Raw genomic sequence first — 23,790 nt, 5'->3', positions numbered from 1 at the left:
GTAAGTGTACTTCATCATACTGCAAGCCTTGTTAGATGCAGGAGGACAGAGCAGGGGACTCCACACACGGAAGGGAAGGGGCAAGCAAAAATCAAGACCAGGGATTGAGACTTCATAGACAAACCGGTCTAAACCCAATTTTCCCTGGGGTGGACCGAGCCACCTCAACAATCACAGAACAAAAGGCTGAATTCCATAATTGCAACTCAGTTCCCCCACTAATTTTTAAGCCACCTTTGCATAAATTCTTCCATGCACTCACAAAATATTTTTGATATACAAAACTTCAGCTTTTCAAAAGGTAATTTGCCTTTTAAAGTCATTCATTTGTGGCAGAAAATACTTTATGATCCCATTCATTCAAATTTTGCAAAAGCAGGGTGTAGAGAGATATGTGACAAATCATTAATACTAATGACCTCTAAGGAGGGGACAGCAGAGTGGGCAAGGGTGGAGGAGATCAAAATGACTCTCAATCTTTTCTTTATACTCTTCTGTATGCTTTGTTTGTCTGTTTACAATGTGGACTATTTTAAAAAGTAAGAAAACAAAACGGCCATTGCTACCCACCCTTCTGCACATACTTGGAAAGATACAGGATGTGAGGGGCTGTGACACTGAGGCCCTCACACTTGGCCCCCCTGGCACCAATGCAACTCCTGAAATCTGTACACAAGTTTAGGTGAATGGGCTATTAAACAGCTCTTGGCGGAATGACAAGCTGGGATTAGATATTCCTCATTTACCAGACATAATTAGGAAGAGGAAAAGCTCTCATGAAACTCCCCACATACCAAGAAAAAAAAAGCATGTTCTTTCAGTCACGCACTCCACCCAGTTCTTGAGAAACAAGCAGGTGACAATACATTGGGTGCCATGCATTTCTGCAAAGTAGAGGCTTTCACAGGTGGACTGGCTTTCAGGAAAACGTCTGGCAGCCAGAGGCAGAAGACTCTACCTCCCTACCCATGTGGGGCGATGAAAACCACCACCGATGGAGGAAAATACAAACAATGCCAAGGACAACCAGGTCTGTGAAACACAGCACCAGAGGTCACAGATCTAAGAGTTATGCACATGGAAAGATATCAAAGATCTGTGAAGTGAAAAATAGTTAATTTTCTTATTCCTATTTTTTGTTTTAAAAATGTGTATCTGTATGTATAAAACATCTAGACAGAATCTAAACTTTTAATGCCAGTTTCCTCAGTAAAGGGGGATTACATTTTTTTCCCTTATGCTCTTTTGCACTCATCAAATTTTTTTTTGCAAAAAAACAGGCATTGTTTTTGAATTAGTGGTTTAGTAATTTTTATTTCAATTTTCAAAAAACTGAAACTAAAACATTATTACAAAGTCAGGGTCTAAATAAGTCTCCAGGAAAGGGGCCAGCAGAACTCCGCTCAGGGCCAAGGCCACCGGCACGGGCCGCTCCCCAAGAAGAGGATTCCTGGGGCAGCGTGAGGAGCTGCTGGGCTGTGACAGGCAAAGGAAAGGGACGTTTATGAAGGGAAGGGGACAAATATTTGCCCAGCCATTTTACTATACACATTTTCTGTAATCCTTACAACAATCCCACCATGTAAATATTATTAGTTCTTCCAAGGTAGCAGCATTCAAATGCCTGTCTTTCCAAATCAAAGCTCTTTCCTTGACCACAGTGCCTTCAGAACAGCTGGGTCGGGAGAGGAATCTGAACTCAAAGACAAACAAATGTGGCAGCCCAGACCTCAGCAGCAGGGAAGCCAAGAGCCTGGCCCTTGGGCCCAGGAGCAGGTGGGGGGGCTCTCATTCAGCCATTGTGCCCCATCTCTGCCTCAACCCCACCCCATTCCATTCCCACTGCCTCCTTTCTGCTCCTGTGAGAGCCAACCTCCTTCTTGCCTCAGGGCATCACAAAGGCTATTCCCTCTGCCTGTGGCACCCAGCGCAGGGCTGAAATGCTGTCCTTCAAGGACTTGTTCACTGACCCTTCAGACTGGTTATGTCTCCACAACACTCACCACACCACAATTGCCTTTATACGTGTAAGGCCTGCTCCCCTACTGACTGGAAGTTCCGAGAAGTCTAGGGCTTTATTTGTGTTCTTTTCCACCACAATCCCTAGCACCTAACAGAGATTAACACTCAAGAAGTTTCTCAATAAACATTTGCTGGGTGAATTTGGAAGAGGTTCTGTGGAATTACCCAGACAGAATATGTAAATATGGTTCAGCTGGAGGGACCATCCTTTGTTCCTCTTAGATGGAGTGACAGGGAGCTGACGCTTGCCCCAATCGTAAAATCTATATCCAGAAAAGTTGCCAAGGAGCTGAGACTGCTGTCATTTTTACAAAGTCAGTCTGCTTTTGGTATGGGAAACACAGAAAAACTGGGGAACACAGAAAAAAGTGAAAAAGTGGACACATTCAGTACACTTGTGGCTGAATTGTTCTCTCATATTCCTTAACATATCTCCCTATAAGATAAATATTAGTTTTTAGGCATGATAATAGCATTGTGATTATATTAAAAGATAGTCCTTATCTTTTAGAGAAAAGTGCATACACATTTATGACATCTGGGATAGCGGGCGGAGGAAGTGGATGAGGGTGTAGACGAGCAGGACTGACCATGGGTGGCGGAGAGTGGAAGCTGGTGAAGGGTCAGTGATTCATTGCATGATTCAGTCTCCTTCACTTATGTTTTAAATTCTCCATAACTAAAAGTTTCTTAAAGCTACTTTATGATGCTTTAAGAATGGTATTTAAAGAATCAAATTTTTTTTAAATGTACGCCAGGCTTCTTAAAAGCCTCCTGGGCATGAAATGATGCTAGGCAGAATCACCTTTAAAACAGAAGCCCTAATAAATGCACAGAATGAAAAGAAAATTCTTGCTGAAGAAGGGAAAAGGAAACAACCAGCCGGAGGGGCCTGCCATAATCCCTCCGTGAAATGCAGCAGAATTAACAACAGCATAATCAGCAAAGCATACAGAGGCTTTGTCCACTAAACGGTTCCCTGGGAAGTACTCACAGCTTAAAATGTACTTATGGGCTCATGCTATGGCTGTTTTCCCTGCAGATATACATAACTACAAGCGCCTTGGGAAGAAAGGGAAACTACAGAAAAGTAATTCAGCCTAAAATCCTGCTGTGAGGGCTCTACTGGAGAGTTAGGATTAGTGAGGCCAGGGAAAGGTGATACTATTTTTCAGACCATAAACCAGAATATATGATCTGACAATGAGATAAGCTCTATAAAGGCAGAGACTGCATCTGCCGTATTCACTGCTATATGCCTGACAACTCAGCATTTATCATGATGCTCAACAAATACCTTTTGAAGTAAGGAAGAAAGACATAATATTTGGAATTGGGTCTATGCCAGAAAATTTGGAGTATCTGGTCATCCTAGACACTGATCTGTGCAAAGAAAGAAACACGGTTTAACATCAATCCAAACTGCTGGTGGTAACCTGCCAAAGACAGGTCCCACCCCAGGGGCCCGGACAGGCAGCTGGACACACACCAGGCTGCCAACATGACTTAGATGGACCATAATATGAACTGAATGACTTGCAAACTAGAAGCTGAGTTATTTCCAAAATGTCTTGCTTTGGGCCTCCTCTCCCAGCTGGAGGATGGCAGCTGGTCCAGGGACTGCTGAGCACTGAGCCACCGGGCATCCTATCCACCCTGCAGGCAGAGAACGCCACTGTCAGGAATGCCCTCTGACCTGTCTGACCTGTGTGTCCATCTTAGCAAATTACTGGGCCCTGGTCATTACTCATCTTTGACATTGTTTTGCATTCTTGTGACAGCAGAGCCTGAGGGGCAGCCTGAGAGAGAGAGACAGAGACAGAGGCAGCCCCATCTCCTCAAAAAAATGGAAACCTTTGGCTTATTAAGGTATTTGTTGTTTCTGACTATCTCACTGAACAGACTGAACAGAGAATGCCTCCTAAAAGACCAATCATTTTGAATGCTTAAAGTTGAGAACGAAAAGAAAAACTTCTAGCCAAACAGAAATCGCAGAGTGTAGACCTAATGACAGTAATGCTGACAGGAGAGGCCTTCTTCAAGATGGCACTCTACAGGGCCTAAAGGGACAATGGCTGCACAGGCCTGACAACCCCAGGGGAAAAAGAGAGTATGGGGGAAACACATCAGGAACTTCTTCTCTGGAACCCAGTGGCACAGTACACATCTTAGGTAATCTTGACTGATAAAATGTAAATATCCTAAACAGACCTTCTCTGATAGTTGGAAGAGAGCAAGCTGATGCTCCCACAGCAACAGAGCCCAGCACAGACCTGAGCTAGAATGCAAGTCCACTGAGTACTAGCCGTGTGCCCCTTGGCAAGTTATTTACTTCACTGAGTTTCAGGGTCCTGATCGGTACGATAGGGATACCACCACCAGCTTCAGAAGGTCATTCAAAGGAAAACACAGAGTAATATACGTAAAACACCTAAGACATACTAGGGGATACTGACAGATTCTATTATTAGTGGTGGTGTCTTTACATTTCTGAGTATCTAGGTTCCCACTAAAGACTAGACATTTGTCCAGAGGCCTCTGTCCGCCTCTTTCTTCTTCGTCTTTTTGCTGTTCCCACCACAGCCATGAAATCCACTCTGGCAGTGAAATGCCTGGCCTTGGTGTCTCTGCTTGGCAAGAGAGTCACAAAGTCTCAGGTGGCTAGAAAAATGGAAAAGAGTTGTCCAGAGTAGCCCAGAGGGTTTGTAAACCATACCCCAGATGCTCCTCAGTGTCTGATAAAGCTGTGGCGTGGTGGGGTGAAGCTGCTGGGGCAGCCAGCACAGACCTGACCTGATCTGATGCCACAGCTGCACTCTTTTACTGATGGACTTCCATATGTATTCATTTGAATAATGAGTTCCACAGCTCAAGAAATCTGGGGAAACTTTGGCTCTAGGCTAACATTTCCATTTGCTAGAAGAGGAAGCAGGCCCCTAGAGATTTCCTGACTGGCCTGCCACTGCGGTGGTCAGGAAGGGAGCCAGGGCTAGAAACTGGGCCTATTCCTGTCCCCCCAGGGCAGCTATCTCTGAGAGGCATGTAGAGCGTGGCTCACTATCACCCAGGCAGCCCTGCCGTGATCTGAATCATGGCAGCACACACCCTGCCCTGGCAACAGCCCGTGATGTTGTATAAACAGTCACACCAAGGACGAGAACTCAGAAGGCTTATTCATGCAGGGCTTTTAAGGGAAAGGGGACTATAAAACTGAATGTCAGAGGTTCCTCCTTTAAAACCTTTTACTGGGCTATGAAAGCTCCCAACTTTTCATATATACACATGTACGTGCTCACTTCACCCAGAGTTCTCAAAGGTCGAGAGAGAAACAGCTTCTTTAAAAACGTAGGTCACTGAAGGACACCTACAATGGTGGGATGTTAATAGCTATTGGAAATATTATCTGCTTCAAAGTGCCTTCTCAGTTTGCAAAAGACCATCAGGAAGGCTCAGAATCAGCAGAGCTCAGATCATATTCTCTAAAATTCCACTACACAGTGAGACACTGATTCAACCACAGCCACAAATTCAACATGGCATGTCTGTAATAGGTGGTGCTGGTTCTGTCTCCCCCTGCTCTGTGTGTGTGTGTTGCACCTGTATGCAATCTATACGAAGAATACATTGCATATTGGATAGGAATATGGCTACATATAGTCACCAAGTTCTTTGAAAATGATACGGGTTTAATTTCAAACTTATCTACTACCAATTTTAATTCTAATGTTCAATAATTGTATAAACATACTCTACATTTTTCAATTTCTCAACATGAAATTTGTGCCCACAAACTAACCAACATTTCCCCTTCCATATTACTAACTTTTAATATACAAATAAAAGTTCACAGCTAATTAATCTGACTTGTTACTATAATTTAAGGTGATAAACCTTCTACAAAGACACTTGTTACAGGTTGGATTGTGTCCAGCAAAAAAGATCTGGTGGAGCCTTAACCCCTGGTACCTCCAAATGTGCCCTTATTTGGAGACAGGGGCTAGTGAGGAGGGCACCAGACTGGGCTCTCGTCCTGCATGACCAGTGTTCCTACAGAAAGGAGAAAATGTGGATACAGAAACAGACCCGCAAACAGGAAAACACCATGTGAAGACTGGAGTTACGCTGCCCTAAGCCGCAGAGTGCCAGGGACCGCCAGGAGGTGGAAGAGGCCAAGGATTCTTTTCTAGAGCCTCTGGAAAGAGCCTGGCCCTGCTGACTTCCTGCCTCCAAACTGTGAACCAATACACTTCTATTATTTAAGCCATCTAGTTTGTGATACTTTGTTTGGCAGCCCTAAGAAACCAATGCAAAACTGAGTCATTATACTCGAACAGTCATTCATTAAGCACCTACTATGTGAAAGGCAGGGAGCAAGGCTCTGGGAGAAGACATAAAAAGACACCACCTTGTTTTCAGATGTGCGTATATATGCACAAGTATATGCTGTCTCCAGATTTCACAGAAATCTGTGTATATACATATCTGGAGTTCTTAGCAGCAGGTGGCCAGGGGCCAAGCAAAAGGAGGCAGCCTTCATATCCTGTCATTCAAGAGAGGGGCTCATAACCGAAGCACGGGGCAGTCAGGGAAGGCCTCGAGGGAAGCAGACCTTGAGTGACAGGGAAGACCTGGATAAACTGAGGCGGCTGGGGAGAGACCCCACCCATGAACTAGGGCCTCGGCACGTGTTGAGGAGGAAGTAGATGCCGTGTGTTTAGGACATAACTAAACCTTCCCAAAGAGGGCAGACCAACCAGGAGAAAAACGAAGAGGTAATATTGAGTGGGTTTTAGATGGGCTGAGCTCAAGAGGAACTGGCCAGCAAGGTGCGTCCTGCAGCCCTACTAGTAATGCCATAGTGGAACCAAAGCAAAATACCAATATTTTGGCATTTATTTTGTTACAACAAAAACAGTGATTGTATTGAAAAGGAGAGATATCATCATTATTTTCTTCTACCCTTTGTCCCCATTTGCCGTTTCACCTGAGAGATGACCAAGGCTCAGGACTGAATCTCTCAGGTAGGTAGTTTGGGGAAGAAGGTTCTAGTAAGAATAAATTAACCTAGAGAAGGAAGAGTCGAGCTCTAACAGAGAAGAGGTTTGGCTCTGGAGGACACAGGGGAGAGGGGGAGAGGGAATCTGCTCAGGGACGGGGTCAGATTCTGGTGAAAGACTCGAATTGGATGCAGACACCTGCCTCCCCTATTCCCTCTCGTCTTCCCCTCGAACCCCCCCCCCACACCATCTTCGTGTTCACACTAGTGTCCCTGCCCCACTTCCAAGATGACCCTATCAGGGTCCCTTGGAAGCACATAGGGCTCAAATGGCTCTGAAGGAAATACCTATGATGAACAAATACAGGGAAATACATTCTTCCTCACTGGTAATTAGGAAATGGGAGTGAGGCCTCAGCAAGCGCCTAAACAGAAGAGGGAAAGGGTCGGAATCTTTTCTCCATGAGTGTACCTATGTCCCATTCAAAAATTCTAGTGCAGCCTAGAACTTTCTGGGTATATCTGTTCACATAAATGACCCAGATCTCCCATTTTTAAATACTAAAATAATGGCAATATGCCAATAAACTATCTGTATTCTATATTTAAAAATATCACCATGTACACAACACCAAAAACTGGCAGGGCCACCAGCAGGGTAGGTCTCAGGAAGGCAGAGCTGACAGGCGGGGTGGGCCTCCTCTCAGAGAGGTGGCTCCCAGCCATGTAAGAACGAGTTCTCTGAGGTGAGGTGTGTGCAGAGAGGCAAGGCCTGGGGGTAAGGGCCGAGAGACGCTCGGATTTATGGAACAGAGGAACATAATGACATCAAACAAACATAAGCCCAAGAGGAAGGAAGAGATGCAGGAAGGGGAATGACTCCAGTAAGGCCCAGGGAGAAAAGAACAAGGGCGCAGAGATTGGCATTCAAAGGGAAGCCATCTGGCATGAGTCACTGCCTCTCCAGTCAGGATTATGGGCCAGGCACTGCTGTGGGTGCTTAGCATCTATCAGCTCATTTACCCTTTGCAAGTAAGCATTATTGCAGGTACTTTACAGATGAGGAAACTGAGAGAGAAGTGTTTAGGAGCTCATCTGTGGCCTGCAGAAAGCAGTCTGGGGCAGCTGATATCTTCTGTAAGAGAAAGACAAGTGCAGGCAACTGTGGCCTCTGCCTTAGGGGCAGGAGGCCTCCCACTCACCCAGGAACATACGGCTCCAGAAGATGCTGCCTCTGTTGTAACTGCCTCCAAACATGCCGTCATGAAGCTAAGCAAAATGTACTGTCAGCCACTGTACCATCAGCCCTCACCCCTTACTGTGAGTACTTCCTCTCTCCAGTGACCAGGGAACAGTGGGCAGAGGATTGGACCAACTGGCAGTGGCATCTGGTGCAGCCAGTGCCCCCTGGCATCCCAGGTCCTCAAAACCCAGTGAGCATCTCCCATGGCTGTGTCAAAGAAAAAGGCGCAGCCCTGCCCTCAGTCAGCAGGAGTGCTAACAGGGCCCTGGAAGTTCTCCGAGAAGCTTCTCTTCAGAAGTCAGTCAGGCCATGCGTGTCTCCTGCTCCCACATCTGAGCCAGCTGCAATGCCCGGGTCTTTGTGCACCACAGACCTCCTCCAAAGGGCTGAGTCACCACACCAGGGAAGGGCACCCAGAGTTCTAGGCATCTTGCAATTTGGTGGGCTCCAATGTCCCCGGGAGGGGCAGGCATGCTGACGGCACATGAGGTGTCCCCTCCTGGGCCTCCTCACTGGTGCCTGACCTCTGGCTCACAGTGACTCAAGCCTAGGAACCCAGCCAGACTATGATGACAAAACAGCGCAGACAGCCTGACAGTTATCATCAGGTCCTTCAAGTGTGGCTGCCACCCAAGGACTTCAGTCCTGGGGAAAGGGCCGGCTCCACCTTACTCCTCTCTACCCCAGTTCTTCTGTGGCGAGTCACCAATGCACCACAGACCAGCACTTGGGCTGCCCAGATGGTCCACCAGTGGAGGAAGCACCACGGCATCTGCTCTACCCACGGTTCCTGCCCAGGAGTCCTCAGGCACCTGCTGGAAGGGCTGGGAGGGTGGGAGGCCTTTGGCCCCAGCACCACATTTGCCTGGTTTAAGCATGAGGGTTCAAGATGACATTTTGATTCAAAAAAAGAAAAGAGGATCCCATTACTCTGAAAAGTTTGAAAAGCACTATTCAAGACAAATAGGCAAACCAGGTACCCAACTTGGTCACCAACTGCCACCTGACACAGAACACACGCACCTCTTTCTTCAGGACTTCTTGATTCTTCTTTAGGAGTGACGTGCCCTCCAGTGCCTCACAGCACCAGGGTCAGCACGGGAAACCCAGGCATGCAGCTTGGGTCTTACTGACACGGACCAAATTCCAGACTTTCGCCCCGTGCATCTGGGGGCAGCCAGCAGAGCTCTTGTCCTGTCACGACTCCAGCTTGGCTCCTTCTCAGAAGGTGCCCCTTCTGGTTCCGGTGTTCTAAGCTGCCATGTGCCCCTGGACACAACCCAGCTCACTTCTCTCACCAGCCCATCAGCTCCAAAAGGGATAGACAGAGAGGAAAGCAGTGTGGCCAGAAGGGGGCGCCACCCCACCCCCAGCAACACAGGGGTCCCGCGGCTGAAGCCTGACCACCCCGGCCTCTTTTTGCTTATGAGCTTTTACCCACCAAACTTTTTCTTTGGAGAATGTTCAAAGTTACAAAGAAGCTGAAAAAACAGTTCAGCTACATAGCCAAAGTACCATTATCACAAGGAAGAGAAGTAACATTTATTCAATACTATATCATATATGGTTCATACTCAAAATTGTACAATTATCCCAATATTTCTTTTTTTTTTGACCCTAGATCTAATCAAGGTTCACTCATCATATTTGATGTTAAGTCCCTTTAGGCTCCTTTATTTCCAGCAGATTCTCAATGTTTTTTCTTAATGACATTGAATTTATTGAGGGGTTCTGACCAATTGTTTTGCAGAATGTCCCAAATTTTGGATTTTTCTGTTTCCTTATTACTAGATACAGTTAAACAGGTTTGGCATGAATATCATATAGGCTTGAACACTGTGCACGTCTTAATCACACCACCTCGAAGTCACATAAAATCAGATCGTCTCACTATTGGCAATGAAAATTGGATCGCTTGGCTGACACACCTGCCTGATTGCACCATTGTGCTTCTAGAATCAGCAAGTCACCTGTGAGGTGATACTTTGAGACCACATGGATACACTGTCCCACAGAATTTTTCACCAACCACCTTGTGTGTCCATTGATGAGCAACTGGGGGTCACAAAATAGATTTCTAAATGGATCAGCTGACATTCTATAAAGAAGAGCCTTCCCTTTCCTGCTCTTTATCTCTACTACTATGGGCTCATGAACCTTTCCTTTATTACGCAACATGTCATGACCCATTTTTGTCATTAGTCTTTTTGATGTTCACCTTGTACTGTCCCTGCTCCCACCTAGAAACAGACATTTTTCTGGATCCCATTAGTGGGACTCATCCTCTCTTTTTCAGCAGATAAACAACTTTACAGTCTCTCACCTCGCTCCAGTCATCACTTCATTTTCCTCCCTCCCTCCCTCCTTCCCCATCATTCGGCATTTGCATTAGCACAGCCAGCTCTTCATCCTTGGTAGAAAGTGGGGGAAAGAAGGAAGCAAGAGAGAGGAAGGAGAGACAAAGACATACAGTACATTTAGGGACATTATCACCCACTTCCTAGTCAGTGGGAAGCTCCATTTTTTGGTGACTGCATCATTGGTTAACTTCCAAGCAAGGCTGGAATTAACGAAGAAGTCATTGACTCAGGACTCTGCTTATGAAAGTATATCATCTTATATCATTTTATTGTTTTACTTTATATGAAATACATGCACAAGAAAAGGTACTACCTATCCCCTGGCACTCACATCCCCTCCTCTGGCTTTGTGTCCATCAGCACTTACTACCTTCTAAACTCTATAAAATGTGCTTCGTTTTTTAAATTTTCATTCTCTTCCCATGAGTGACAGGCATTTTTTGTGTACTGCTTCGTCCACCACTCTAGTGCCCAGATTACAGGAGGTACCCCATCATTGTGAATGAGTGAAATGGCTTGCCCAGGACCACAAGCCTGGAGGTGAGCAGGTCCTCCTACTTACCCTTTACGCCTCTGCTCCAATGTCACCCCTCAAGCAGACAGTTATTCCCTGTGTTCCCAAAGCCCTTCTTACAACTCTGGATCCTAACACTTGAAATACTACATCATCGTTTATTTATGGGTCTGTCTCACTTGAAAACCTGCGGTTCCTCTAAAGCAAGGACAAGGTCAGACTTATCTTCACAACCCAGCACGTAGCCCAGCAGCTGGCACAGCTTCTGCTGGTCTCCTCTTCCCCCAGCCAGGGGTCCTTGCACAGCTACAGGCTGTGCTTTTCCTCGCCAAGAAGCCTCACCGCATGAACTGGGCTTTCTATAGTTTCAGCCGCTGAGAAAGGCTCTGGCCCCAGCGGTGGCTGACAATGGGCCCTTTGACTCAACCGGACTGAGTTTTTCAGGAAAAACTCGTTCCCTGTCACAGCACCTGTTGCTAAGGCCATGGTCCCTACAGCTTTGAAGCAACAGAGAGCATATGTTCACCAAGGAACAAGAGCAGGGGCACAAGGCAGGCAGAGTCGGCCAGGCCAAGCAGCCTGACTTCTGGGAAAGTGGATGCTGGGGAGGCCATGTCTGGGGGCCTCTCATCAGCAGAGTCGCTGACATTCAGGCTCTGAATAGACTGGAGAGAGGGCAGGAGGGACAGAGTCAAAATAAAAGAGTGCCCAGATTAGAACTTGTCTGAGCTTTGCCTCCAAGATGGCTTACTTGCTCTTTTCTTTCAACTTTCTTCTCACTTTCCTCAGAAACTGGACTCTCAGGAGGTATGGTCAGCCGCAATCTGCAGACATTTGCCTAGGAGAGATGGAGAGGAGAGGCCAATTATGGACCCGTATTTGGGGCAGAAAGAACCAGGTGACCTTGCACGTGTCAGAGCCTGTTTCCCCTGCTTAGCAGTAGGGGTGATCACACCAATCACAAAGGGTAAGACCAGCCTTTGCCTGGCCTATCATTGGCACTCACCACCCTGCTGCTCAAAACAGGGAAATTACTGAGCAATTTCATAGCATTCGAACATTTTTTAATGGCTCAGTTTCTATAACAGTGTGTATAGAATGACCTTACTTCACGGGCATAGGCCAAAACACACACACAGTAGTACCTGGGCTGTGAGGGTGCTTTCTACTTGACAATCTATTGAATTTTTCCATAATAGACATGTACATGTTTAATCACAAAGTTTTTTTAAAGTCTATACACCCACAGCAGCATTATTCACAATACCTAAAAGGTGGAAGCAATGCAAACGTCCATCTGCAGATGAATGGATAAATAAAATGTGTATACACAGAATGGAATATCATACAGCCTTAAAATAGAAGGAAATTCTGACACATGCTATAACATGGATGAACCTTGAGCACTGAGTGAAATTATCCTCTACACAAAGACAAATCCTATATGATTCCACTTCTATGAGGGACCTAGAGTCGTTAAGTACAAAGAGAGAGAGCAGAAGAGTGGCTGCCAGGGGCTGAGGAGACAGAGGGATGGGGAGTTACTCTTCCGTGGGTATGGAGGTTCAGTGTGAGAACATGAACGAATTCTGGAGATGGACATGGTGAAGTCTGCACAGGGAGGTCTAGTGCCCTCTGAGGTCTATTTCACCTTCTCTCACAGCCTGGTCCTGCGGTGACACTTTCCAGGGAGAGGTGATCTTGCCATTAAAAAACCCCAAGGGAATCCCCAGCAGCACCCAGTAGGCCCAGCCCACGACCACAGGGGCTTGACTTGTGGGAGTGCGCTTGCCCATTAGAGACTACATCTCCGAAAAATTCCTGTGTTGGAGTCTTAACCCCCAGGACCTCAGAATGTGACTTTATTGGGAAATAGGGTCTTTACAGAGGTTTCTAAGCTAAAATGAAGTCATTAGGGTGGGTCCCACTCCCAAATGACGAATGTCCTTCTATAAAGGGGAAATGTGGAGACAGACATACTTAGAGGAAGAATTTCATATAAACATGCCAAACAGAGGGCCTGGAACAGCTCCTTCCCACACAGCCCTCACAAGGAACCAGCACTGCCTACATCTTGATGGTGGACTGCTAGCTCCAGAACTCTGAGACGCTAAGTGTCACTGGTTTTGGCACTTTTTAATAGCAGCCCTAGCAAACTAATACAACTCCCAACCTGGTTTGCAGGGTCACAGGTCTGCACTGGTCCACAGAGTGGCCAAAACTGCCCTGCGGCCCAGAAGTCCAGCGTGGAATGGGATTGTTAAAGATCTTTTAAGTCCTGCCAACTATGAAGGAACCCCCACACTCAACAATGAACTTGGCAGGTGGGTGCCCAGTCTGAGCATAACATTTTCCAGGTATGGGTGAGAGAACCCACTGGGGACATGAATTAGCACTTTCACATATACTGTCTCCTCCCTCCATGGCATCCCATTTTGCTACCCGTCATTCTAATTTCCTGATAATGAACTTACATGTTCCCTCAGAACTCCAACCTAGGGGACCCTAGGGTTGCCCCTATGTACTGCAGCAAAATTCTCCTTTCTCTAGACAGGCCTTCTGTCCTCTGAACCTCTTTTCCTCTGGTTTAAACAATCTCACAGTTTTCAGTCACATGACTTGGTTTATTATCTCTCTCCATCTTCTCTGGGCAGCCTTTGTTTCCCAATGACCCCAGAGCTATCACTGCCTCTTCTGTGGCTAACTTTGAACCTAACCCTCAAAGCTCGCTGCCAGTCATGTTGGCCAAAGAGAAACCAGCCATTCCAGCAGGTAGCTTTCTTAGCTACAGGCAACGGCGCTGATGGGAATCCGAGTTCCTCCACAGAAAGGCAGCCCTCTGACTTCAGACCACCTGGACTGGCTGGAAGCAACTGGCATTTACACAAACATCAAAGCATAACTCACACCAGGTAGGCAGTCCAAGTCTGTGCTGCTCGGCAATCTTCTCGGATAGGCTGGATCTAATCCACAGCATCATTTTGCAGCAAAAAGGAGGTGCTCTTCTCCTGCACCACAGCCCATACACACACCTGTGTGTACACACACCTGTACACATGCATGCACGGTTCTGCACAGGTATACACAAACACAGACACATATAGGTTCCAACACCTAGAAGCTGTGTTGATGATGGGCAAGCTATTGAATCTCTCTAATCTCAAGGGCAAAATGCAGATAAAGGAAGAGAGTTCCTTGAGACAATTCTTTATCTGTCTACCCAGAACTTTGATATTCCTCAACACACTTGCTGCAGCTCTCACACTGAGCCATGTATGCCCAGAGGTATAGAAAGCAATAGAATAGAGTGCATTTCCCTAAACTATCAGTTATACCTGGTGACAGATAATGAATTAAAATAAAATGAACCTGTAAAATATCACATTTGACTTCAAAGATATCTGCATTGCACCAGGTACGTGAGGTTACACCCAGGCCCCTGTGTTACATGTTTTCTCTTGCCATTAGAGGTGCTCTGCTGGAAACATTAAGGCACGGAAACACGGGCTGCGAGCATTCTTTCATTGGTGCTGACCCACTGCCAGGCTGACTGTGCAGACCCAATTTAAATGAAGCTTAAACAGTATCAGATGCCTTCCTAATAAGATGGCCAAATGCACTCTCATGTAAAGAAAAAAAAAAGTTGCAGAAAAAAATGTTAAGAATAATCTCATTTTAGGTTTTTTAATAAACTGATAATTTGTATAGATTAGTGTGAAAAAAAGTTTTTAAGGGAACACAACCAAGTAGTGATGGTGGTGATCTCCAGAAAGTAAAACTTCTGCATTATTCCCGAATGTTCCAAGTATGTGTAAGTTTGTTAATTAAAAATAATATGGTGTTATTCCCACTCATTCGACACCAAATGCAATGGTCTATTTTTTCCCTACATTTATGTATAATAATAACAATATTATACACAGCAGTAATAGTAGTATAACTCCATTCAGGCTCCCAGACCCAATTCCAATATGCATGTGTGGGAAGGGGTCTTCCCACACACAACACCAAGCAATTCTCCAACACCAGCAGGGTATCCAAGACCTCAACTCAATTCTGATGCTATCTGCCCAGAGACAGTACCAGATTCCCCTGGTAAAGGGCTCTGTCCTATGAGACTGACCTCCCCCCCCCACTCCAGATGCCGGGTCACAAGCCCCAGGCACTTAACCTGTGCTTCTGACCTACCGGCTACAGATTGGAGGTTTCCACAACCTCTCCCTTAAATTCAATTAATTTGCTAGAGGGGCTCCCAGAATTTAGGAAAACACTTACATGTTTACCAGTTTAACAAAGGATACAAGTTAACAGCCAGATAAAGACAGACATAGGGCAAGGTCCCAAATAAGGGAGCTTGGGGCCTGGCTGGGGGGCACGTGGAGGTGTTCTGGTTCTCCAAGCATAGGAGCTCTCTCCGACTAAGCTGCAGGACCCAACCGAGCAGAGCAGAGAGAGAAGCTCTTCTCTGGGGGTTTTGTGGGGGCTTCATTGAATAGTCATGATTGACTAAATTATTGGCCATTGGCGGATTTAACCTCCAGCCCCCACCCTCGGGTGCGGGTGTCCAAAACTCTCTCATTAACATGACAAAACACCCATTTTACCTTTAAGACTCTGCAGAATTCTCAGAACTGTGGATGAAGACCAAACATACCTGGGAAATATATATCTGGCCATATGAATGACCAGATATGTATTTTTCATAATTCATTATATCACAATTGGTAATCACAATAATAAAGATTAAAAGCAAATGTATCAGAAAGAGAGAGAGATCAATCCTTCCTAGACCCATAGGCCTGCCTCAGGAGCAGCAAAGAGAACATTCCAGATGTCTAGAAGGCACTCCAAATTCCTTGACAGAAGCACCAAGTAACCCATGAACATACCCACTGGTACAACCTAGTCCCCGTGACATCTCCCACTGAGTAAGATCAAGACAGTGTTGCTTATCTCTCTGAGCATTTTATGATGCTGATCTCCATAGTTCCCTGAAACTTAGGTCCACAGTACCCAGAGCAGCCCAGGCTGGGCAGGAAGGGCACTTTATTCCCAGAGGTTCCCACAGCAGCTGCCTCAGCTTTGTTTCTGAACAGTGAGGAGAGCTAAACCCTACTTACCCTGAACACCACTATTAATGGATCAGCCATCTGTACAAGCAAGGGTTCCTTCTAGGGGATCAAAAGCAGGAAGATGGGCTCAGTAAATTTCATCAGTTACGGAGCACTCACTACTTGTAAAATACTTCTAAGGTCTATGAGGGTAACAAGAGGAAAAAGAAACAGCTGTGCCCCCAGGAGTTCACAATCCAGAAACAAGGCAATCGAGACACTCAGTGCACCCAACACAAGGTCCTGAGAGGCAGGGCATCTTGCTGGTTAAGGCGTGGTGGAACGGCACTTCCTGGGTTCCGTTACTGGATCTGACTGACACCCATTAGCTGTGAAACCTCTGGAAAGTTACGCTTCAGTGCTTTCGCTACCTTAGTTGTAAAACAGAGCCAACAATCCTACAGAAGAACCACTCTGTTGAGAGTGTGGTAAGGATCAAATAAACTAATATACATAAAGGGCTTAGAAAAGTTTCTGGCACATACTAAGTACTCTATAAGTATAACTTATTACCATGGGGATACAGAAAGGAGAACAGTAATCTTAACTGGAGATGAGAGTATATGGGAACGCTCCTTGAGATGACATTTGAACTGGGTATAGAAGATCAGAAAGCACTTTTCAGGTCAGTGAGGTTTTGGGAATTCATCATGAGAATAAAGACAGACAACTAACAGACAAGGCCTTTGCTCCAGACTGGCTAAAGACAGACACTGGCATGTTCCAAGAATGGTAAGCAGGACTATTGCCTAAGCTGGAGTGAAAGAGGAAAATGGACAAATAGGTAGGGGCCAAATTCTATCCATCTACAAATGCCTTATGGAGAAGCAAGGCCTCTCATGGAAGACAGGGAGGAGCCATTCAACTCTTTGGAGGAAGGAACTTAAACAAACCTGAGTTCAGTGATTCGACAGCAGTTATGAGCACCTCCTATTGTGTTCTATGCACTACAACATGAATGGAAGGGAAATATAGGGGGAGAGAGCAAGCAAACTTTGTAGCTTAATTGCTTCTGTAGCCCTTGGAGCACTTAGCATATCAGCACACAACAGGCAGTTGCTCAGTAAATGTCAGTGTGGGCATCCTTTTAGGTTAACTTCAACACAGTATGGAAGAATACACCCGAAACTCACCAGAAAACCTTCCACTTTCTTCAAACAAACCCCTACAAGAGGGATAGCAAGAGAGAGGCAGAAAGCATTCAAGTCTCCTCCACAAGAAAATACACAACCAAACCATCATCTGTGACTCAGGGCACCTGGGCTAAGCGGGTCTCGCCCTCTTTGTGGAGGCAGAGGGCTGGCTCTCCAGCCAGGGGAGGCTCTCGGAAACCACATACAGTCAAACTCTCAGGTTCAAGCACCTCGGCTCACCCGAGAGAAAACTATCCATCTCAAAAAAGGGTGGAGGAAATGACCCAGGGAGGTGACTGGGATTGCTAATCAGTTTATGAAGATGGATTTCCCTAAGAAAATTAGACACATGCATTTGCATTTCTCTCAGGCCTGGCCTACTTGGTGACAGGTGAGTCCCTGCCCAGCTCTACCTACCAACAAAAGGTGTAGCCCCTGCAGCTGTGGCCAGGAAGGCAGACACCACACTCTGCTCAGCACAAGCATACCATCTCTGGAGCGCTCAGGCCACACTGTGTGGAACAGGGCATGCCCTGTCTGGCATAGCTCTGCTATGGCCCTGAACTTGCAAGCCTGATTATCTTTATCAGGGTGGAGCAAACTTTTTCTGTAATGGACCAAACTGTAAATATTTAGGTTTTGCAGGCCATTGTAAAAGCTATTCTTAGCTCAGAGGCCTACAAAACAGACTGAGAGGGCTGAGCTTGGCCCAGGGGTAGTAGCTTGCTGACCTCTGATCTACAAACCTAGACACTTTTTCCAGGTGGTATAAAATGTTCTAGAGCCCCTCTTCATTGTGTCAGGGTTGACTCCAAACAAAAATCATGACGAGGAGGTTGGTGACTTCTCGTTCCTGGCTCGCATCTGTACCAGGCACACAAAAAGCCAGGGAGTCCCAAGATCCAGACCGAAAACACAGGTGAGTGAGTGCACACAAATATACCCACAGGACCTGAAGTGTTATGATTCCCTGCCCTGCCCCTATCACCACCTTGCCCTTCCACAGGCCAAAGGAACCTTCCAGAACACAGTCCCAGGAATGTCTTCATTTCCAAGAAAGCTGTAAGGAGAGAGCAATGCTTAAAGAGTAGTTCTGATCCTTGGTTGCACATTAGAGCCACCTAGGCAGCTTCCTGAAAAATAGTGATGTTCTTCTCCACTTTCAGAGGTTCTCATTTAAATGGTCTGGGGTGGGACACAGGCAAAGATATTTTAAGCTTCTCGGTCATCCTCTGTGTCATCAGAGTTGAGGGCCACTGACTTAACCAAAGGAATGACACTCCAGCTGTGCAACAGGATGAGACAATGGGAATATCTGGAGGCCTTCCCAGAACTGTCAACCCCCGCACCTGGGCCAGCACTCCCATCCATTTGTCACCTGCTTCCTGCCAGGTGGGCCAGAGGTGATGAGCTGGCCTTATTCCAAGCTTTTCTTCCTGTTTTCCAGTTTGACAGTTCGGTGTTCATAAGCATGGCTCCTTTAGGACTCTGGTGACACTTCTCTTTTTAAGTACCTATTACACTAGGCCTGGGAAGGGAGAGTCCCTAAATCCTCTCCTCAAGTAGTTAATCACTGGGGATGCAGAGGCCTCCAGGGGAACATGGAAGAGGAGGGTTCAGGGCAAATCTTCCTGGAAGAGCTGACACTTCACCAAAGGAGAAGCACGAAAAAAGGCAAAGAGGAAAGGAACAGCATGGAAAGCTTGGGGAAGGGCAAGTCATTTGAAGTATCTGGAAAAAGGATGGGAAAAATATTTGGGAAGGGGACAGGGAAGGCAAAGGCCAGATCAGAAAGGCCGTATGCTAAACGAAGGAGTTTGTACGTTTTCCTGGCAGTACTAAGGGGACTTCGGAAGCAGAGTCGTCAGGTGATAAGATTTTGCATTTTACAAAGATCACTCCGGCCTTAAGGAACAAATGAAAGTCAGCAGTGTGGTTGACACATAGGAACTACCACTCATCTAAAGAGGGAACGAGGTAAATACCACTGCGTTACTCTTCTGTGAGGACAATATTGTAATTGTTTTAGGCTGAGAGAGATTGGCACAGAAGGCTCTACGACCACCACACAGGTAATTGCTGGAAGTATTTTAGACAGAAACATTCCAGTGTGGACTCCGGTTAGTTAGCCCTGGATCCACAGCTCTCTGAAGTCAATTAGACAATTTATTTAGGCTGACTGACTTGGAAGGTTTCCCCAAATGACCAGCAGCTCAGTGGCAACTCCAGCATCCAGGTTTCCCATTCAGGCTGCTCAGTATAAATAAACTTCAACAGAGACCACTTGTGCAGCCCTTCCTCAACTCCAGAGTCTAGGAAGGGGCAGAATTTCCCTCCATCCCTTACAGAACCACTATGGGATTGCTGTCTCAAGGAGATCAAGTTTCCCTAAGAGCCCCCAGGACTCAGGTCTGTTCGGCCTACCTCTGACACAGCAAGATGGGTGAACCAAAGCACAGAGGTTGGGGCATTTTTTTCTCAAGCTACCACTGTCATATTTTAGTGGCAGAGGTTTTTGGCTAAGCCCTGAGGATACCAGGCTTCCAAAACCTCACAACCTGGCCTCAAGGGGCTGGCTCAAGAGGACTCTGATGCAAAGCCAGCCTATTTTCTGGGTGCAGCGGGCCCCCTGCCCAGCCCCTCCCTAGTGGAAACTGCAATCAGTTCTCTTCCTCCAGATGCTGAGGTCCCACAACACCCCGTTTCCCTTGCTCAGAGTTCACAGGATGATACGGAAGTTAGGCACACAGGTGTTTCTGTAAAAAGGAAAAGGAAGCAAGGTAAATATCTGTCTGACTTACTCACCAGGCCGCAAAGGTTCTTTTATTTTGAGCCAATCAGACAGAAGTGGGACCCAGGAGACTGGCACCTTACTTTAGCTAGGGAGTGATGACAGGCAGGCCCACTCTGGCGTCTAACAAAGGAAGCCGTTGCCAAACAGAAAGAAGTAGCAGCAAGAGTAGGCTGCAAGAGAGTCCTGTCCTTGCAGCCTCGAGTTTTGTTTTGTTTTGTTTTTTTCTGTGCCTATGAGGGGCCACGAAACCAGCAACACCAGCCCCCATCTTGCATTGTCAGTACAGCGTGGTGCGGAGGAAACCCTAGACAGGTCTGTCATCTCACACCACCTAGCTGAACAGTTTCTCCAAAAATATTTGGCAGCACAAAGCAACATGTGCCTTTCCCCCAAAGCACACAACCTGGTCACACACCTGACCTTCGATTTAAGAGGCTCATTCAGGGGCATTAAGTACTTTCACAAAATTCCTTTCAAAATCACCAAGCAAGGTCAATATTTTTTAAAATGTTTTTCCCCGTTCTCCAAGGTCATCCTTCTATCTGTGTTTATCTCCAGCTAATTTATCTTCCTGCTGTTGCCATAGATAAAACTATTTTTAGTACCCAACTGGTTTGAAGGCAGATTTGTTTTAACTTCACAATCCCTGCTGGTTGGCATCCACAAATGCCTCTCAGAGCTTTGTTTATTAGCTGACAGAAATGACTCTTCCACCTGCTTTATTTTTTCCTTGAGAGATGATCTCAGATAACAAGGAAGTACAAGTTGTAGGTGGCAGCCACTGAACAAAGATAACTAGTGACAGTCTGGTCTGGTCACACCACCCTGGGCAGCTGACTCAGAGAACTCCCTGCTTAGTGTCAGCTGTCACCACCATTTCTGGTTGGCTTAAATGTCTAGACCAACAAAGCCTGATTCCCCTACAGTCCCTAATTTGGTAAGCTCTTTGGATGCAGCAGAAATGCTATTTTAATGGCTAACGTGTTATTGTTCAAGAGTATCGCTTGTCCAACATCAGAACAATACAGTTTGAGAAACTTTCAACTTCAGGAACAGTTTTCATGACTACTAGTTTGGTTTACAATTGTATTTTCAACACTTCCTGTTCTTGTTTCTCCAAAAAAACAAGTGTTTTGCCCTCAAGCAGATCCAATATGCCATTGTCAAACAGAATATACCAAGAGTTCCACTGAGATGAATGATATTTTCTCCTTTCAGTATCCCAATGTCATTGCCCTGCAAATAGCTACAGCCATCCTGCAAGCCTACATACTCCAGTGTCTACGCAGAGGTGGGCCTTCCTCAGATACTCCAGGGAGAACCTTTCCTTTTAGCTTCCACCCAACTTTGTCAACACACTCACCAACGAAAACAACCATCACTCAGGTAGTCTGTGACACCTGCCTCCTCAGTTTGAATGGATCCCTATGCCACGCCTTGCATCACACAGAAGGATATCTATAAATATTTACTGAACCACTTACTCAATCCAAGAATCACAGCTTCCCACCATGCCCCCAACACCTCCACACACAGACAATACCTGGGACACTGTAAATCATAAGCAGAGTTGGAAATCATAAAAGGAGTCTTAGAATCTTTAGACAGCTTCTTTCCAGAACAATCACCCCCATAATGACAACATCCCTATGTGGTCTGACTCAGGGCCCTGACTCCATCAGTCCAAAGAATTTAGGTTGTCTTGGGCAAAAGGCAAAGCCTTCTCAATAACATGTCCACTGTGCCAGACACCAAAGCACTTATAACTAAAGAGGTACTTGAAAGTAAAAATTTGAAGAAAAAATCTTCAGAAAGGTTATCTAGTATGCACAGTCACATGTGCATCCACCCACCAATATCACTCTAGCCACTTATCTCTGGAAGGGAATTTTGACAATTTCACACAACTTGTGCAACTCAAACCCTGTGGGACTCTATCCAGACTCAGGGCCAGCTTTTCAATGACTTGAATCTTTCTCAATTGCAACTGTGTTGAGGATTTCCATAGAAAATAGGCAAATATCTGTCTTGGAGTAAGGCTGGGACTGTGGTTGGAAACCCACTTGGGCCTAGTGGGGTCTTGCTTTATGAAGCTAATGATTGGACAACCAGAGTCTGTCAACCCAAAGTGTCTGGTGTACACATGCACAGCCCACCCAGAACCCAGCACTCAGCCCACACCCAAGAGCAAAACAATGTCTTTCTTCTAGAGTTAAAGAAAGACAGCACTAAGGTGACTGCTAGTCCCTTCGTTGAGGTATGAAAAAGCAAATAAGCGTGTCTGCAAGACAACAGACAGGAGTACCAAAGGAGGCACCGGCTTGGGCTTAACCACCTACTTTGCTAAACTTTGGGAAGACATAACTAGAGAAGTCTCAGCCACAAAAAAGAAATGCCAAATAATAAGTATTGAATATCATGATAAATGAATGAACAAGGCACAAACCAAAGCCCTGGCAGTGTGCTCTGAGGTACTGATCCTGGAACGGGAAAGATGCGAGCTGCACGAGCCTCCCGATTCTTTCACAGAGCATCTGGAGAGGTGAGAAAAAGCTACAGCAAAGATCACAGAGAAACTGCTGGAGAGGGTGCCCACGGCTTCCGGGGCTACGCCGGCTGCCACCGTGCTAATATTTAAATCAGAAATAAGAAAGTGGTTTGCACAAACCTAAGTCCCACACACTGGGCTCCGGGGTGGCCAACAGCGGATCTCTACTTTGAAAGGTGAAGCCTACCTTGGCTATGTCCATTCCAGAATCACTGTTATTCTATCACCAGTGGGGACAAGTGACCCTTTCTTCTAATCGCTGTTAGGAGGAAAGTTTGAGTGTTACAGGCATTCATGACTTTGAGTCTCAAGTAGGGACAATTCAGAGATGTCCCCCTTATTTTTTAAACTGGTGCCACCAATAAACTTGGCTTGACCGAGGAGGCAGGAAGGAGAGGAAATCCCTGGGAACTCCAGAAAGTCCCCTAAGGCCTTTGGCCGTTCGGGAGCCCCTAGGGCATCGAGAAGTAGGGGCACAGGCGGCCGGAGCTGGGGCAGGACCACCGGAAAGTTGAGTCCCATGTGCGGTGTAGGGGCCTGGGGCCCGCTCCCGCGCGTCCCCATCCTCCGACCCCTACAGCGGGGAAGCGGGACGGCGGCTGTTCCCGCCCGCAGCTACTCACCCTCCTGCTGGGCGCCCCGGGCGCCCTGGCGCCGCCGCCCGAGAGCAGGGTGACGGTGGACGTAGAGCGCAGCATCCCGCAGCGGCAGTCGGCGGCGGGCTCTGCTCGGAGCTCCCCAGCCGCTGGAATAATCGCGCGGGACCCGCCCTGCGCGGGGGAGGTGCGGGCCGGTAGCCGCTCCGGCTGCGGCTGGGCGGGCGCGGGAGGGGGCGGCCCGGCGGGCTCGGAGGCGCGGAGGGGGCGGGGCGGGGGCGGGGCGGGGGCGGGGCGGGCCCCGAGTGCGCTCGTCAGACCCGTCAGGCCGCATTTTCTCCCCGGCGCGCAGACGGAGCCAAAGTTGAGCGCTGTGGTTTCCCTACCGCGCGGCGCTCTCCCAGGTCCGTCCAGCAGCGCAAAGGAGCCCAGGATCCCCTGGAGGCCCAGACTCTCTGCTGCTTGCAGTGCCA

At 46.9% G+C, this 23,790-nt stretch overlaps 1 protein-coding gene across 3 annotated transcripts in view; it reads right to left on the bottom strand.

Annotated features, from left to right (window-relative positions):
• Positions 1–23,532, bottom strand: part of MYZAP (myocardial zonula adherens protein) — a 98,251-nt gene extending 74,719 nt beyond the window's left edge. The window contains exons 1-3 of one of the 3 annotated variants that reach the window (XM_073211904.1): positions 23,345–23,478; positions 22,909–22,980; positions 11,887–11,973 (exon numbers count right to left, since the gene is read on the bottom strand). In XM_073211904.1, the coding sequence (XP_073068005.1) occupies positions 11,887–11,973; positions 22,909–22,923 (102 nt within the window). In that variant the 5' untranslated portion in view covers positions 22,924–22,980; positions 23,345–23,478. Of the gene's footprint in view, positions 1–11,886; positions 11,974–22,908; positions 22,981–23,344 lie in introns of all 3 variants that reach the window. The other 2 variants (XM_073211905.1, XM_073211903.1) reach the window with 2 other exon arrangements.
• Positions 23,533–23,790: the final 258 nt, after the last annotated feature.

Source organism: Manis javanica, chromosome 8 (genome assembly GCF_040802235.1).
Source record: "Manis javanica isolate MJ-LG chromosome 8, MJ_LKY, whole genome shotgun sequence".
In the NCBI taxonomy this organism is placed as follows: Eukaryota; Metazoa; Chordata; class Mammalia; order Pholidota; family Manidae; genus Manis; species Manis javanica.
Note: the sequence above shows the minus strand (reverse complement) of the source record. Positions and strands in the feature narration are given on the sequence as shown.